This window comes from Oxyura jamaicensis, chromosome 5, assembly GCF_011077185.1.
Source record: "Oxyura jamaicensis isolate SHBP4307 breed ruddy duck chromosome 5, BPBGC_Ojam_1.0, whole genome shotgun sequence".
Lineage (NCBI taxonomy): Eukaryota > Metazoa > Chordata > Aves > Anseriformes > Anatidae > Oxyura > Oxyura jamaicensis.
Window position 1 is genome coordinate 58,696,840 of NC_048897.1, and position 17,010 is coordinate 58,713,849.

At 42.4% G+C, this 17,010-nt stretch overlaps 1 protein-coding gene across 4 annotated transcripts in view; it reads right to left on the minus strand.

Annotated features, from left to right (window-relative positions):
- KCNC1 (potassium voltage-gated channel subfamily C member 1) overlaps positions 1-17,010 on the minus strand; it is a 120,643-nt gene that overhangs the window by 15,225 nt on the left and 88,408 nt on the right. Inside the window, exons 3-4 of one of the 4 annotated variants that reach the window (XM_035328777.1) lie at positions 5,547-5,735; positions 1,417-2,726 (exon numbers count right to left, since the gene is read on the minus strand). The exons of 1 other annotated variant lie outside the window; for it this stretch is intronic. In XM_035328777.1, coding sequence (XP_035184668.1) covers positions 2,662-2,726; positions 5,547-5,735 — 254 coding nt within the window. In that variant the 3' untranslated portion in view covers positions 1,417-2,661. Of the gene's footprint in view, positions 1-1,416; positions 3,545-5,546; positions 5,736-17,010 lie in introns of those variants that run through there. 2 more of the 4 variants (XM_035328776.1, XM_035328778.1) reach the window with 2 other exon arrangements.

The window sequence follows — 17,010 nt, forward strand, 5'->3', positions numbered from 1 at the left end:
ATTCTTTTATCAAAACGTATGCCCTCTGTGATGGGAGAGGGCAGGTTTGGAGGAATTCGTGCTTTAAGAATAGCCCAGCAAACCTTCTTTATGTAATAAAGCAGCTGGGGTGCTGCGTTACATTTCTCATGGGGGGGGGGGCAGTGGCAGGCTTGGGTGCAGCAGCTCCTCCTGAAGCCCTCCAGCTGTCAGCGCTGCGTCTGGGGTCAGATGGACCTTAACCTGCAGAGCATCTCCTCAAGAGCAGTGGATGGGAAGCGCTGTTCTGCTTCTGAGGGGTTTACAGAAGTCACCTGAAGACACAGTTACCCCGAATCAGGAAAAGCTGAGGAGCACTGGAATGAAAACGGGGGCTGGTAGATGTGGTAGTGCAAAAAGTAGAACAGAATGACAATTGCCTTAGGCCGTGTGTACCCAACCTGTTAATTATAGCGAAGGCTCATCTATATGCAAAGCGATGCAGAAGGGGAAGACCTATGTGGGATTTACAAGGCTGAATCCTTACTGCTCCTTATTATGGTAATGGGCAATTTGAGCAGCCTTCACACTGGCCCCCCCGAGTTACCGCGTTAAATAAAAAATGTGGCAAAGCAGCTTGGGGATTCTTAACGTGCTAAAAGAGGAAAAGTTGTTCAGCAGACAACTTTTGGATCCTGGATTAACCTGGATCTTGCCTCAGGAGGTAAGAAATTGCCCACTTATGGTCTGAGAATAACAGCGTAGAGACAGGGGGTAAACTAGTCCTCGGGAGAAAGGATAGTCGACTGACATAGAAATCAAGTCCATACTGCTAGATCAAGGACTACAAAGGAGCTTTCTAATTATGCTCAAGTTTAGCTCATCAGCCTTTCTCCTGTTCGTAAAACACAGCTTGAGGTCTTCCTTCCTCTATTTCCTTTTGGAGTAGCTTTAGGAAGACGAGGTCCATCTGCCATTCGTTTTGGATTGGTTTGGTTTTTGCCGTTGCTGTGTGTCATTTGGCACTTACCAGAGCCGTAAGTGTTTCCTCTTTGCGGTGTTGTTGGTTTGTTTTAATCTCTACTTCCTCCAGACCTTAGGGATGCTATTCCATCACATTTTCTTTCTCATCAGCAGTCCCAGATGCCATAGGTTTTGTTTAGAAGGTTGCCAGCTCTTTTCGAGTGCTTCATGTGAGCATAAAGGTGCATCCTTCCTTACAGAAAGTACTTCACCAAAATGCTGTCGACGCATAGTTCATAGGTGGCATTTCTAGGTTCTAAAATGAGTTTGTCCTGCTGTGTTTCTTGGCTCTTACTGCTGCATGTTTCGTGTGGCAAATAAAACACGACTCGAACACCTGGATTTCTTTCAGGGTTTTGTATCAGGAGGACTGCTGTGGCTCAGTGAAGAACAAGTGAAGGACGGGGCCCAAAGAAGTAAGAAAAACTGAATTCATTTAATCAGCTAAAAAGACAAACTTTTATTGTTGTTGAGGAGGGAAAAGGAAGATATCTAGATAATTATAGGGTTTTTAAATCTTCCCTGTTAAAATTGCTAATGGTGTGAATTCTTCAGACATCGGTTGTATCAAGTGTTTGCAGGCTTCGTTTATTATCTACTAACCCAAATTAGCATTGTAGAACCAAAGCAATACCAAGCTCTTCTCCTACGTTTCTGTTGAGAACACTGTATTTATTCAAGATTTTAGAAGCAAGTCTCTGGAAACCCCTGATCGCTTCAGAAAAGGATTCCCCTTTACACTATACAGCAGGCACTGAAACCATGATACAAAATTTATTTCATGCTAGAATTGTTTTGCATAACATTGTGCATGCATTTTACTCAGTACTAAATTGCATACAATGCTGTTGTCTTGTTTCTTAAACTTTGAGACCATTTATACTCGAGTATCTTCCTGATTTTGTACTATAAGTCCCAGTTTTAAAATAACACCTTTTTTTGTTTAAAATTCATACTGATTACTTAATATGAACAATTTATGAAGGGTCTTTACGTTGGATCTATACATCAATAAAATACAACATAACCAGAGCTGGAAAATTAAATCTAGACCAGCTGTTACTGTCAGGTCCGAAGGAAGGTCCCATGTGTCACAAGCATGCCAACAAAAACAGACAGGAAAAAGTTTCTTATTTTTATACACTTCTAGTTGGATTAAAAGTTCTTGATTTCCATGTCGGTGTGATGAACTGTGAAGGCGTGGTCAATATGACCGATGACTGCCTGATTGCACTTTTTAAAACCATTACTCTGTATCTCGTATACAAAAAGAAGCGATCCATAGCAAAGAAATGTACAGTTTTATGTTTTACATTTTTAGCTACAACAATGTATGTAAAAGTAAAGAGCTTTGAAAGAAAATATATAACTTTGCTTTTTTCTCCTTAATCATACATTTGCAGTGTTTCTTGTTTTTTATTTTTTTTTTCTATTTTTGTCTTCATGCAATTCATGCTATGGAACAAAAAAATAGATTTAAAAAAAAGATCTTCTACAGTTTTGTTACATTTTGGCCGTAGAAAAAGCCTGCATCTCTAGTACAACTCCAGAACCATGAAGAATCATCCGTAAAACCTGCATGGAGCGAGTTAACTTTGTCCAAATGAGAAGGTCTTCTATGCCTGCACAGTTCCACACAGCTGTTTATTAGCCATCATTGTTCATCTCCATCTCGCCTTGTCAGGTCACTCTGACTGCCTCTGTTGGCATATATTTAGCAATGACTGGACTTTCTTTGCAAAGATCTGCATGTAAAGAATACAATCAGTACTTGAGCTTCTTCCCTGTGCTTTTCACATCAAGCTCGGCATCTTAGTTTTAAAGGAAGGAGGAAAAGGTGAAATAGCTACATGCAGAGGCAGCCATATTCTTCTTCAACAGGATTTTTTTTCCATGCAGTCAGCCAGACTGAGACCTCTCTACAGTGTGTCTGAGTATTGCTTTCAGCTTAAAATAGGCGCCCATGCAAAGTTTCATCCTACTGTGCTTGTTTGCTCAAACTCCTGCAGGGTTTCTATGGCTCAAAAATATCCTGAGAAAAGCAAAATCTTCCATCGTTGGCATGTTTCAGCATCGGCTATATGCCTAACCCATTCCAAACAGAGCCAGTAGATCCGCCATTAGCCACAAGAAGCACATACTAGCACGATGCACCAGGAAGGAAGCTATCTGGTGCATCTCCCCTTCATCCTACGTACTGATACCATGCAGCGTGTATGGCCCACCAGTACTATGTAAACGCCTGCCTATTGTCATCTGAGTGCTATTTAGGAGTGTTGTCACCTAGCGTCAGTAGTAACACCCTTCCCAGCAGGTGCTACTGTGAGACATTGCATCTTCAGACTTAGTCACCTGGATTATATGCAACATAGCATAGGCTAATTGAAAATAAAGCTTTTTAGACCATTCTCTGCTACTGATCCATGCTACAAAATAGATGGGATGGGAGACCAAGAACGTCTCACTGGACTAGGAGAGCTGTAGGGCGCAGACACTGAGGATAATCCTATCGCTTTTCCACTTATGCCAGCTATGCTGTTAAGGCTCCGTGACATTTCGTAACCTTCATTTAAAAGAAAAATGCAAAGTACAGCATTGGATCAATGACAGAATGGACTAAGAATGAGGTCAACATTGTAGCCAGTTCAGTAGCATCTGCATGCACCGACATGCGAGAGTAGTATCGCTTGCAACGTGACTCGGTAGGCCGTTGAAGAAAAGAACAAGTTTAAAAAACAAAACAAAACAAAAATAATCATTTTTCAAGGATGGTCAGGCTTTGTAATTGATCCTACAGGCAGCAATGTGGTTGTACCCTAAAAAAAAGTCAATGGGAGGGGGTTTTTGATGTCTCAGTCATACACTCACGCGTACCTCTCCCTGCCACCTCATGCATTTTGACCTCAGGCACAATTAAGGTTTCTGGTAGCTTTGGAGGAGGATGAAAAGACCAAAAAAAAAAAAAAAGGAAGAAAAAGTAGCAAGTAGCAAAATCCATGGAATTTATTGTGTTGCTATAGAGATACTACTCCTTTGTTCTCAGCATTAAAAAAAAAAAAGAAAGAAAAAAAAGAAAAAATTGCATGCATCGTTTCCCTTCCTTCCCCCCACCCTTCTTTTTCCGACATGCACATAAACAGCTCAGCAAGTGTACAGAGAGTTGCACGAACTATGGATGAAATTCTGTTGGAACAACAATTAAGATGCTCTCAACGTGTTTCAAACAGGCCAACAATATGCTGACGTATATTACTCTTTAGCCAACCGGCCTCCGTTTCACTCAGTAACGGGAGGCGGTTGCAGTGCATTGTGAAAACCATACATTCCTCATCCCAAAGGATGTGCCATTTGGAGTGTTCCCCTGATCCACTGGAACCACCCGAACTCGCCCAGGCTGAATGAACGCGGCCAATGCTTATCCAATACAGAATCAAGTAAAACGCTTTGCTACAAAGGTAAATTTTAGAGGATTATACTTTCATATGAAAGTGTTGTGGTCCAACTATATCTTTGTTGATGATAAGCTTTAAACTTATAAATACGTACGCTATCTATAACTGGCATTTACTCTAACTATTGCCCATCATACAATGGCACGTGGGAATTCTATACTCCATACTCAGCGTATGGTTGCATCGTACAATCTTTGCAGTTTTAAAATATTGACTATATCATATACTATGTACAGTACACCAGTGATAAACACTGATTTGAAGAGAGAGATCTTTTCCAATTTCCCCATTCCGTATCAACTTCTATGCATATATATGCAATTTTAATTTGGGGGTGTATGGTTTCCTCAGGGTAAGTTACTTAAACGGAACAGCCTGTTTTAAGGAGGGAAGGGTTTTTCCCATTTGATTTGACTTTTTATCACTAAATAGATGATTCTGGTTGTTATCTAACTAAAATGCAGTTACTTCTGAGAGATCTGTAGCTGTCAGAAGTCTGAGAAACTAACTTGTAATGATTTATTTATGAAAGTGATTTTAGATGGATTATTTTCCAATCGTAAGACACCTGTGCTAACAGATGTTCTGGTGTGCTTCTCTTCCGTTATTGAACTAAACAGGTATGAATATCCAAATAATTTGTTTTAGTGCTCTGTTAAGGCAGCCAAACAATCATTTCATGTTCCTTAAGGATTTTTTTTTTTCTTTTAGCTTTTGTTGTCTGCCACCTCCAAATCTATGCTCCTCGGAGACTGGAAAAATACATGAGCTTTCCAAGTGGCAAACCTTCATCGCTGTCAAATGGTAATTGGCCTCTCCTTGGAGGATGGGCTAATTTAAGGACATCGCAGAGCATCCTCCACTAAAGCTCACCGCACCAGCTAGGGCGGAAGACTTAACTGCCTAGCACAGCTGTATGGGGTAGTTACAGCTCCTCAGGCTTTTCTTTCTGAAAGAAATAGGTTAGAAACTCCAAATGCAGACATCAGGTGGTGGTTTCCAGCCCAAACGTGCATCTCTACAGCAAGCGCACTATTGCGTGCTACAGCTGACTTTCTCTTATTTGTTGTCAACGGTTGCTAACTACAGGTTCCAGGACCCCCAGCTACATACCCTTTCTTATTCCTCCATCAGGCGGGCAGGGATATTCCCCGGTTGATAAGAGGAAGCAGGGTCCATATCTCTCCCGAGTGCCAGAGCGGGTAAAGGGCAGGCCCTCATCAGGCGTAATAGCCTGGTCTATGTGGGGACAGTCTTCGTTTGCCAGCGCCGCCTTGGCCACCTCACCATTCAGTTTCGAATCTTCAAACATATAAGCAGAAGGCTATTGAAACACTATGCACTGTTTATTAGTTCCAGCTGCAAATTAAGGGTTCACAGCTAACGAGTTCTATAGCGACACTATAAAAGGTAGCACATCTGTCCTAGACACTGCGTTTGTGTGCACTGCACCAAAATAAAATAAAGGCTGTTAAGTGGAAGAAGAAACAAAACGTGATCATGTTAGGTGTGACAGCAGCCGCCTGTACTTCCGCATAGAGGGGCAGTTTCAGAAACGGGCGTGCATTGGTCCTAGTCCTGCGAGCAGAAGACCGCGGTTAGAAGTTGGATCATGTTTTTGCATGACATCGGATGGTGCATGAATGACCTGCTTATCATGAAGCCTACTGTTGCTCGGAGCTTTGGAGAGGCAGTGGGCTGTGAGTTGCGGTTTAGTATTTGAGTATATTCTGTCTGTGCTGATTTATCCCTTCGTGCAATACTCCCTGAGGGGAAAATTCCTGCTCTTCCCCTCCCCGAATTTACCCGGGGCGTTTCGTATTGTTCCCGGTATCGGTCGTGCAGAATGGCTGTACACGTTTCAGACACACGGAGTACGTGACGTATGGGAACAAGACAGCAGAACGTGGATTTAAAAAGAATTATAATAATAAATTAAGAAATCAATTTTCTGGTGTTCTCTTCTGAAACACACATGGTATTTGCAATGCCAGCACAGGACACTACATATAGAAAACACTACAGCAGGCCATGAATTTGGAAAATAGATGGAGTAAAATTTACTCTCGGCTGTAAATAATAAAAATAGCTTGTCAGATTTGCCCATTTTGCTCCACACATTCCCATGAGGATAGACTGAGAATAGCATGTTTTCTCTGTGTGACTTGCTTGATGTTTATAAAAACAACTTAAAGTGCTATTTAGTGTAGGATTTATTTTAGGGCTTTAAAGTGCAAATTAGTATATTGAGAATATACTCGAAATATGGCACAGCTCAGCGTGAGTGTTTTGGTTGAAGGGAGGAAAAAACAGTCAAAATGTGCTTTCTGGAGTTTCACAAATGCTGAGACACATTAACTGTGGGCAGCATCCTACACCTCGGTTGCACAATGCTTATTACCTAGACACTGTAAGGCAATGGGTGGTCCTGCAAGTAAGTCTTTAAGGAAAGACCAAGTCAACGGATAAAGTTAATTTCAGTGCCTCTTCTCGCTCTATGTACTATTTTGTTCTGAATGCTACATGATACTGATTATAGTTGTTGCTTTGCACGCATGCGCACACACGAAGATGCATATGACACGTACTACACACCTATCTCTGCACGGGCAATTGCATGCTACGTCTGTATTTGTATGTAGTGATCACTGGTTTGTCACTACCAAAACGCTCTTTTCTGCAAATCTGACCTCTGCCTCCTTGTTCCTCTGTGTAGAATTAGCCAATTATTTCCCCCGAAACCCTAAAAAAATAATAATATATATATATCTATATACGTATATAAAAGCTATGGGTGCATTTCAATGTTTGTAGAGGCTAATTTAAAAAAAAAAAATGTACTGAACATGTAAGGTTGCAGTGAATTGCAATTGCTTTCTGCTTGTAAGAGTGCAATTCAAAACCACTCTTGGCACAAAACCCTGGCACGGCTGCCATGGAAACCACATCGCAGGTACTGAGCTGTTGTTTTCAAAACCACGGAGCTGGCTTTGGGGAGAATTGCTGGCCTTACGGGGATGAGCAAAGAACTGGGCTTCTTCATAAGCCTTGGCTGCTCCAAGCAGATGGCTCTGGTCCTGACATGAGAGAGGCAGCTGTGGCAGCACAGCTGGGCACTGCCGTCTCTGAGATTCCCACTGCTACACTTGAGCCTGGGTTTGCAGACTAAGCTGAGTGATGGAAGGGGCGCGGGTCTGCTTCTGGAGCTCAAAACACGTCTGAGCAGGGTGGTTGCGGGTCAGGCTGCTCTCTAATAACAGCCATCGGTCCTTTTGGAAGCAGCTTGCAGGCTCCATTGTGGTCGAATGACAGGAAAGTTGACCTTATCGGAATTTATTTCTTAAGCTGTGTTACGCACCCCTAGCAACCTGAGCTGTAACTTGTTTGTGCAGCCTCCTCAGGGTTCTTTAACATGGATGATTTTTTCTCTCTGTCTGTTGTTGAAAATCCACAACTTTACAATTGTATTTCTATTTGATAGAAAGAGAATTGAGTAGCTGAAGATGTGGACAAATCACTGAACTGTCCCTTGACTATTCCACGCACGGGCTATGCCCCAGGAATCACGTTCTGGGTAGCCCCGCTAATGCTCAGCGATGATTTTGCAGAATATTTAGGAAGCAGAGAAATTACCAGCACAGCAGACGGCATCTGTTGCTGGCAGCTGGTAGGTGTTAAGTAGAGGGGTTGTGTTCCAAACCCCTGTCTGCAGCACCTAATTCTGAGAAGGTGAATTTCAAGAATCATATAATATTTAACAAGTAAACAGTTTGTTATGGAAATAAAGAAAACATCACTGACATCATCAGTCAACAGTGAGAGGTTTCCATTCTTTTCATTAGCAGATCTACATGCCAAACAATTTAAGGAATGAGGTCTAAAGATAGAGTGAAATTATGTTATTTGGCTGCTTCCTTAAATTTCCGTTTGCGTGTTTGCTCTTTTGAAGACTGACCTTGGCTTTGGGAGAACTCCAGCTAAAGCAAAACTACCAAAACAATTATTGTCTGGTGACTACCAGCACAGTCATACCAATGACAACTTCTAGGCGCTTCAAACTTCTCAGGCTTGACACCAAATTCCTAAGAGTCTTTCTGTCCAGCTAGCAGAATCTCAACTGGGCTTTTATAGCGTTTTTCTTCAGATTGCACGCTGTTTCACGAAGAACAGCTGATGTTATCATCCCTGTTTTACAGATGGGTAAAACTACCCTGTGAAGTAACTAGCCCACTGCTGTCTAAGAGGTTATTCACAAAATCTTCTGACCCCCAGCATGGCACCTCATCTCCACAGTCATACTACCTGTGAACACCTGGATAACTGCACCAGTTTGAAGCATTCTCCTGCAGAGTTTTGTCTGAGAGGCTGAAAAAAAAGAGTCCAGCAGATCTCCCAGGTGAGCAGTTCATTTCACAACTACCTCATTTGTGTGGTTTCCACTTGATCGATTTTTGTTTGTTTGTTTGTTTTTGCTTTTAATCTTCCTTCCTGTTTTCTTTACCTCCACTTGCAGGAAAGTATGATTAAAATGCCTTGGGTGTTCTCAAGCAGGCAGTTTAAAATTGGGGGTATTCTGAAAAACAACACCACTTCTGATAACTTCTGGATTTTGCATCGGTGTACTCTGCTTATCGTGGAGAAGCGCAGTAGAGACTGTCCGCATGCTGCACGACTCTTGTCTTTTGTCATTGCATCAGTTACTAGCGAGCAGTTGCAGACTGTCCTAGTGACTTTTCTGGCTTTACTTAACTGGCTACATGATCTGCACCAGGTTCATTGGCATTGTACTAAAGAAGATGGGGCCTTCTCACCCTCACATCAGAAACACAGCAAATAGCAAACAAAGGTCTGTTTTCTTTGGTCCCATTAGGTCACTGGCAATCTCTTCCAGAAAGAAACAGACTTTCTTCCTCCCAGCCACCCTTGTTTAAGGATCGAAAGAGACAAGGACCAAGGCTGAGCACTTACAGCTTCCCTGAGAAGCTGTTTGCCATCCCACAGAGACTCAGAGGACTGCAAGGGTCTGCACTCCTGCCCCAAGAGAAGGGGTTGACCAGCAGGAAGGAGGTAGGAGCAGCTGAGTGCAAAAACAGGGACAGAACTGAGAGAGGAAGTTGCTTGAAAGGTGAAGGTATTTCTACTAGGGAGACCATGTCTAACTACAGTTAAACTCCATGCCACCATCCCATGTACAGCTAAAAATGAACCTACAGCTTGTTTAGATCTCAGCTGTGCTCTTATAACCCTGACCCCAGCCTTGACTTTGCCATTATTACACTCCGTGGTTAGTCCTGCTCCTGACTGTGTGCGTTTTGGTTCTCATTCACAGCTTGAGGGTCTCTGCTTATTTTCAACCCCTGTCACTCTGCATGGCTCCTAACATTCAGTAGCTGCCTGAAGTCTCTCATGAAGAGGGATGTCCTTGAGGTCCCTCACGGCAGAGACCTTTAACGCACCTGGAACCCTGCTGCAAGTAAGGGTATGCTGTCCATTTAATAAGTCAATCACTCGCTTGTTTTTCCCTCTCCTCTCAGTTTTCTCATGATATAAAAGGGCTGTTAATGTGGCAAACATCAGCCATGTCATACTGTGTGCTGGCAATGGCAAACTTTCTTGGCAGGATGGTTTTCTCTGTCCCTAAGGCTACTGATAGAATGATACAAGAACAGAGGTGGCACGGCCAAGGTGACGGTGGAGAACTGCTGGGCTCTGGCTTTTCTCAGCTACAAGACGTTTAGCTGGAAGTGCAAAGTGAAGTACTCGCAGGGCTGCTGTAGTTGCTGGTGGAGGACAGACCATTTCCCATCTGTCTTTTTTCTAGAGAAAATGCAAAGATTTTGCATTGCTTTTTGCAGCATTGCTTTTGTCTGATACTTCTAGTGCCGAGCAAATGATTATGATGAAGATAAGGGTGTGAATCCAAGTATCTAAAGACATTTCCTCTGATCTGTGGAGGTTAAGAGCTGCTCAGCATCTGAAAGTCCCCATTGACTTTATAGCCCTCCATTTCTCTCTGAGATGTTGCGTAGAAAGTTGGTGTTTACAGTTCAATCCCCTATTCTCTCGAGTCTCCTTAACTTAAATTTCACACCAGTTATATCAAATTGTTTTTCTTATGGTTGCCTGGGTGGTGTTTACTGGCCATTCGTATTCATTGGCCACTCATCAATTGCATCAGTATAAATCCTTTTTATTTTTATACTAGACTTCATCTAAACTCTGCTGTGCTTCTTCACTTTTTAAAGGAGGCTTAGGACATAATAGCTAATTGGGAAGAAAAGAAACTGCAGACTGAGAAAAATAAGCTTTGTCTTGAATTAGCACATGGCTATAGTGATTTCTGAGTTAATGTAGAATTTACTAGCAATTAAGAAGATGTTTAGAAGCAGTAAACTTCATGTTCTCCCTCTAGAAAATGATCAGAGATGTCTATCAGCTATTTTGTACCATTCTTTCAAAGTATTGTTGGGTGAATGGGGTAGATTGTAACAAAATACCTTGGTCAGGACCTGATTCAGCAAAATAACAATTAAGCTTGTGTGCCAGACCATCTTTGGCTACAGAAATCAATTTTTATGGGCTCCAGAGCTTCATGCAGGATTAAGAAGCATGGATCCCATGGGTAGGGGCTCACTGCTGTTGTTGTTAAAGCAGGTCCTTAGAGTGAAAGGGATATAACTTCATTAAGTTATAAAAAAGAATTATGGAGAAGATGTATTCAACCACAGACAAAGGATGATGAAATGATGGCTTGGACAATATGGAAGGAAGTATAGCATAGAGAACAGCATAGGCGATATGGATTTAAGCCTCTGAAAATGAGTCATGATTCATCAATACGGGCATCACTGGTTTTCAAAATGGCAGTGAAAAAAATCCTAAATTGGTAGGCTTGGGAATTTTTCTGCTGGAGAGTAATAAAAAATTATGTTTTTTTCCATGCAGACTATCTGGAAAAAAAAAATAATAAAAAAAGAGAAAAAAAAAAAAAAGTGATTTAACTAAGTAGCTCTATTGTCATACCAAGTACTTACTCTTTGCATTAATACCTTGCATCAGGTTTTGTGTCACAACCTCAATGAAGTTACCTATAGTCTGTGACATTCCTTGTTCTTTTGCATTAAATAACTGTATTGTAATCTCCTCGGCTGCCCAACATGGAGCTCAGGTTGATGGAAATTGGAGAAAAACTTCACAGAATAAAAAGTGACAGTCTGTAACATACACAAGTTGCAAGCAACGTACAGTAATAACAAATAAATGTTAACAAACAGAGTGAAAGAGAGAAAGAGAAAAAGAGAGAGAAAATGTGAAGAACATGTAAAAGAATTAACAGATTCCTATATAACAACTCAGTTTTAGTTATCCCAATATTCTAAGGCCATTAAAATAATAATTTAAAAATTGTTGTTAGATCTAGGTATCTTTATAAAAATTTCCTGTTGTTTATATTACTGCATACTTTGAAAGTTGCTACGAAGGTCTTCTGAGTAGATTTCACACTGATGGACTTGATGCTGGCACAAACGAGAGCAGAATTTAGTATGCTACATGAATATGCAGAGGCCTTCCGACCCAACCTACCTCTTCAACATTTACTCACCACCGTGTTGACCTGGGTTCCTCCAGGAAGCCGTGTTCCCCCGTAAAGGCACTCCAGTGACGGTGGTGACCGCCTCTCCCAGAACTAACTGGCCAACATAGTAACATCACTCCCAGAGAATATCACCTTTGAGAGGCACTACTTCTTGAAGTGAGGTGACCGTATGTTGGCTGCCTACCTACTGGTACCTCTAGAGGAAATACAGGAGCTCTAATTAAGTCGATCCAGTATATTATCGCCTCTACAGGTATTAGTGAATAGGTGGTTAGTGCAGTGCTGAGAACTGTTGCTCCTGGGAGTGCTACATTGCAAAGAGCTCTGGAAGATCCCTCCTAGTTTTATCCTGACGCTTCTGGGGTTTCACTTATACTCATCCTGGCCTTCTGAGATCCCACTAACATCAGATTCTGTGGAGCGTGGCGGGTCCTTGACAGGTCAGGTAGAGGTTGCAGGAAAATGCAGTCGGGTGAGTCATGCTGCAGCCTTACGTTACCGCTCTGACCGAGGGATACAGTATGATGATCTGTACAGTATGGAAGGTGTCTGAGACATGGAGCATGGATGAACACAAAGAACAATGACAGTGGGAATGGTGAATTGCTTCTTATTTTGGCTTTGCGCTTATAAACAGACAAGCAAATAGCCAAAGTTCGGAGAAAATATCCATCAAGTACAGAGTAAGAGGGATATAAGCTAGTGGGCTGGGCACAGAGCTGTCACCTCATACCCTAGACCCTTTTTGCCCTGGCCTTTTGTAGTAATGGGTAAATCATCCCATTTATCTAGTGCTGTTGCAGTAAAGGTGACTATTGTTGTATCTGTCCTACAAGCATCATTCATACTTAATCCAGCAGAAGGGAGAGATGCCAAGAGTACCTCTTTGATATTCCAGGAATTCACTCTGCAGTGGATGGCACGGGAGCTACAGTGGCAGGCACGTGGTGTGAAAGGATGCTTGAGAAAGATGGTTTCCTTCACTTAAAGATGTGCTGGAGGATTGGCAGCGGCTGATCTGACTTGGCTGGAGTGCCTCTATCTGTTTACCCATCTCTAAAAGTGTCTCGTGCTCATTAAGTTAAGGCATGAAAAGTCCTAAGATTTATTAATCCTGCGATTATTTTTCAGCTAAGTGTAGCCCTGCCCCTTCACAGTTGTCCACATGGGACTGTGTAAGGTGATTTTTTTGTGTATGTGTCTTACATAGTGCCAGAGAAAAGCATTTAAGTGTCTGCTTTGGGGACTGACAGCAAAAGAACAACAGTTTTGAAGGAAATCCCTCAGACTTCTCTGCTGACAGGACAAAAGCCAGTCCAGACCTGCAAGGAGCAGATCTTCTATTTTCCCATTAAATACCTTACCATACTGCTGCACTGCTCTGGGGCTTTGTTCAAACCTTCCTCACGAGGGGCTAGGCTGTGGCTACTGCTCACTGCCATTTAAGTAACTGGATGGCAAAACTCTTCAGCCATCATAGACCTGGCATGGATGTGGACAAAAAAAGAAGGTAACCCAAAGCTTTGTGCCTGAATTCATTGCTTTTCCTTTTTGCTTTCAATTGACTCGGTATAGAGAATTTTATTCTTACTCAAATTCTAACGTAAGCAAGCACCACAGTACAAGTGACACCCACTGATTGTATCTCTACAGGAAATGACAGGTGAATAATTGTACAACAAACAATTACATTGTATAGCCAGGAGATTGCAGAAATGCCACACGAGGGGCAAGGAATAGATCCAAATTGCTTCCACCTAAATACAGGCACTTAACCGAGGATCTTAAGTCAGAGCTGCAGTCACCTGAGATAAGTTATCGAGAAAGCCACCTCTGGCGGGCAATTCAGGTCATAAATCACTGAATTACTCTCTTAGGCTGCCTAACTCTTCTTTCAACACAAAGGGAACTTCAGGCAAATGTATTTTAAGTTGAATGAGAAGAACTGAGTGTTATTCCTGTTATTTTGAGCTGTTAAAATTTCTGCATTAGGCCCAGAGGACCAGCCTCCATCTTCAGTGACGTTCAGATGCAATCATTACCTCATTTGCTATTAGGAGAGAGGGATTCTGGAGTTTTAAAAGCTAGGAAAGCTAAGTACAAGGAGGAAAGAAAAAACATCTCCCTGTTACCTTATCCTCTGCCTTTTAAATATACTTAAATACATCAAATGCATACAAACATCAAAGCTGTCTGAGCTGAAAAAGACCCAGACTCTGTTCAGTTACATTGTTGTCTGCTCTTGGTCTTACAGAGAGGGTCAAAGGCTTTATGACACTAAAATCAGTAGAGTCATATTATTTTTTTTCTTTAATGTTCAAAGGCATTTGGTCAGAGAATTCTCTTTGCTGTGAATTGAAGAACCACCACAGTGACTGCCTACCTGTGGCTTTAACAATGCTTTGCTATCCGCAGAAGAAAACCACTGAAGTTCACAGTCTACAGCTATATGTTAGGCAGCATAATGGGCCTGTGAGAAGAACTGCCAAGAGTCCCCAGCTCCCACTGAGCATTGGCACTGGAATTACAGTGCTCAGCACACTTCTGACGTTAGAACCAATGTGTTCCACAAGAAATACAGGTTATTTAGGTTACAGTGACAGAAGGGATGAAAAATGAAGCCCTGAGAAAAGAGCAGTGCCTTCAGAAAGCATAACTGATAACGTAAAAATAGATAATTCCACAATGCTTCTTTAAAAGGAGATCAGCTCTAGCTCAGTAAATTGCATTGATATGGTAAGTTCCTAATGTCACGCTGGAGTCATCATAACAATGTATTCCCCTCTGTCAGGGATAGGATGGCTTCAACTATTCAGACACTGGGGTAGTTGCAGAGTGGGTTCTGGACAATTGTTTTCTGGGCGGGCAAGTAAAATAACGACAAAAGTTTTTCTGAAGCTAAAGATTGTATTAGTAAGGACAGACATTTTCCTTCTCTTAGGCTCCTGAATTCTAATAATATTTTTTCCAAATTTTCAGCTATGCAATGAGCAGAGGATTTTGCTATCGATTCACTGTGAAAAAGTTACCCAAAATGTCTGCACGATACACTTGTATGAAGATACGGTGTCCGTGGAGTATAGCTGAAGTGAAGCTGCATGCAGGGTGGACCAGAGAGGTGAGAAATTCTTACTTTGGCCATATTAAATTCAACATGAATGTCTTGTGTGCAGGTGTTGGAAATATATGTACAGAAACAATTAAAGCTTGGGATTAGTTTCTTAACAAAACCAGAATAACCCTCATCTGTACTTGTGTGATATGGATGCATTAAGACCATTGCTCTATTACACCAGAGAGTGCTGTAGACATCAAATGAAGTTATAATTCCGTTCATGTTCTAAATACCTTTTGCAGTGTCAGAACATAACTTTCACTTCTTCATCTATGGCACCTTTAATATGTAACCGTGCAGTCAGCTTCATGTAAGTGCACAGCTCACAGAAGAGAGGGCCTAAAGAGCTGAGTAACGTTTCCATGACAAAACTTTCACAATTGGTTCTGCATGTTTTCTTACAAACTTGTGCCTTAATGTATTTCACTGCATGTACTGAGATAAATTACCTGTAGGATAGTGTGTGGTTTGGCGCAGAAATCCGCTAAGTTTGAGTGTTTGAGACTGACTTTTTTAAATTTTGCCTGGAATTTGAAGCAAATTTTGCTTTGCTTTGCACTTTTTTGTCTTTCTTTCTGTTTACTTCAGTTCTGATACTGACTGACTGGAGTACTCTGAAGCCTTTAGATCAAAGACACTGCAGCACAGTGGACTATGGTTATGACCAGAGAGCGTTGTCCAAATGCTTCTTGAGCTCTGGCAGGCTCGGTGCTGTGACCAGTGCCCTGGGGAGCCTGTCCTAGTGCCCAACCACCTCTCAGTGCAGAACCTCTCCCTAACCCCCATCCTGACCCTCCCCTGTCCCAGCTCCATGCCGTTCCCTCGGGTCCTGTCGCTGTCCCCAGAGAGCAGAGCTCAGAGCCTGCCCCTTCGCTCCTCTCGTGAGGGAGCTGCAGGCCCCATGAGGCCTCCCCTCAGCCTGCTCTGCTCTGGGCTGAGCAAACCCAGGGGCCTCAGCTGCTCCTCATATGTCTTGCCCTGTAGACCCTTCACCATCTTTGTTGCCCTCCTTTGGACACTCTCTAATAGCTTCATATCCTAAACAAAAAATGGAGGTTATTTCCATTTTCTCTTTGCTGTCTACTTAGGCTGTTGGGTATTTGGATGTAAAATAGTGTTTTTTCCAGATCTGACAACTGCAAAATGAAGCCGTGATCTTGAATGGGGCCTGTATGCAACACTGCAACGTAACAAAGTTAGTAGTTTGACATGGCAATGCTAGAACTTGGTGTGATCTGCTCCTATGTATCATCACAGGCCCCGTTCCTCTAGGCACTATATAGACAGTATCTTGAGAGTTTATGGTCATCAGAAATTGTCTTGAAGAAGAATTTTGGTTCTCCAAGGGGAAATCTTTGCTTTCTTAATGCTGCTACTGAAGGCCTGCCTACAGCAGTAGCTCTGCCATCCTCTGCAATGGCTTTCCTCTTCTGCTGCTGCTCTCCCACGCACCCAGCGGGGGAACGGGTGGGATGGAGGGCAGGAAGAGTTGATACAGAGAAGGGAAGGCATGGTAGAGCTGAAGTCTGGCATTCTTTATCAAATTAAAACCAAGAGCTGTTATTTAAAGATACCCTCCTGCCAGATACAGATTAGCATAGGACTGGATGCTGAGAGTATTGGGGCCAACTTAAAAATTCAATTCAAACCTACCAGAATTTCAATTCAAAACTTCTTTGCTTTGCCTGCAAATGACCATAGCTTCATTGGCAACAGCTGTGCAGCCTGCAGGCAAAGTTCTGCCGTTTGCATGTCTGTGCCAAGAAAGTGCTCCTTAGCCTGAGAGGAGGTGCTGGGATGTGGCTGTGCAGAGCTCTCTGCAGAGCCCGCTTGACTCCGTGTGTATGGACCAAGATCAGCTGGGA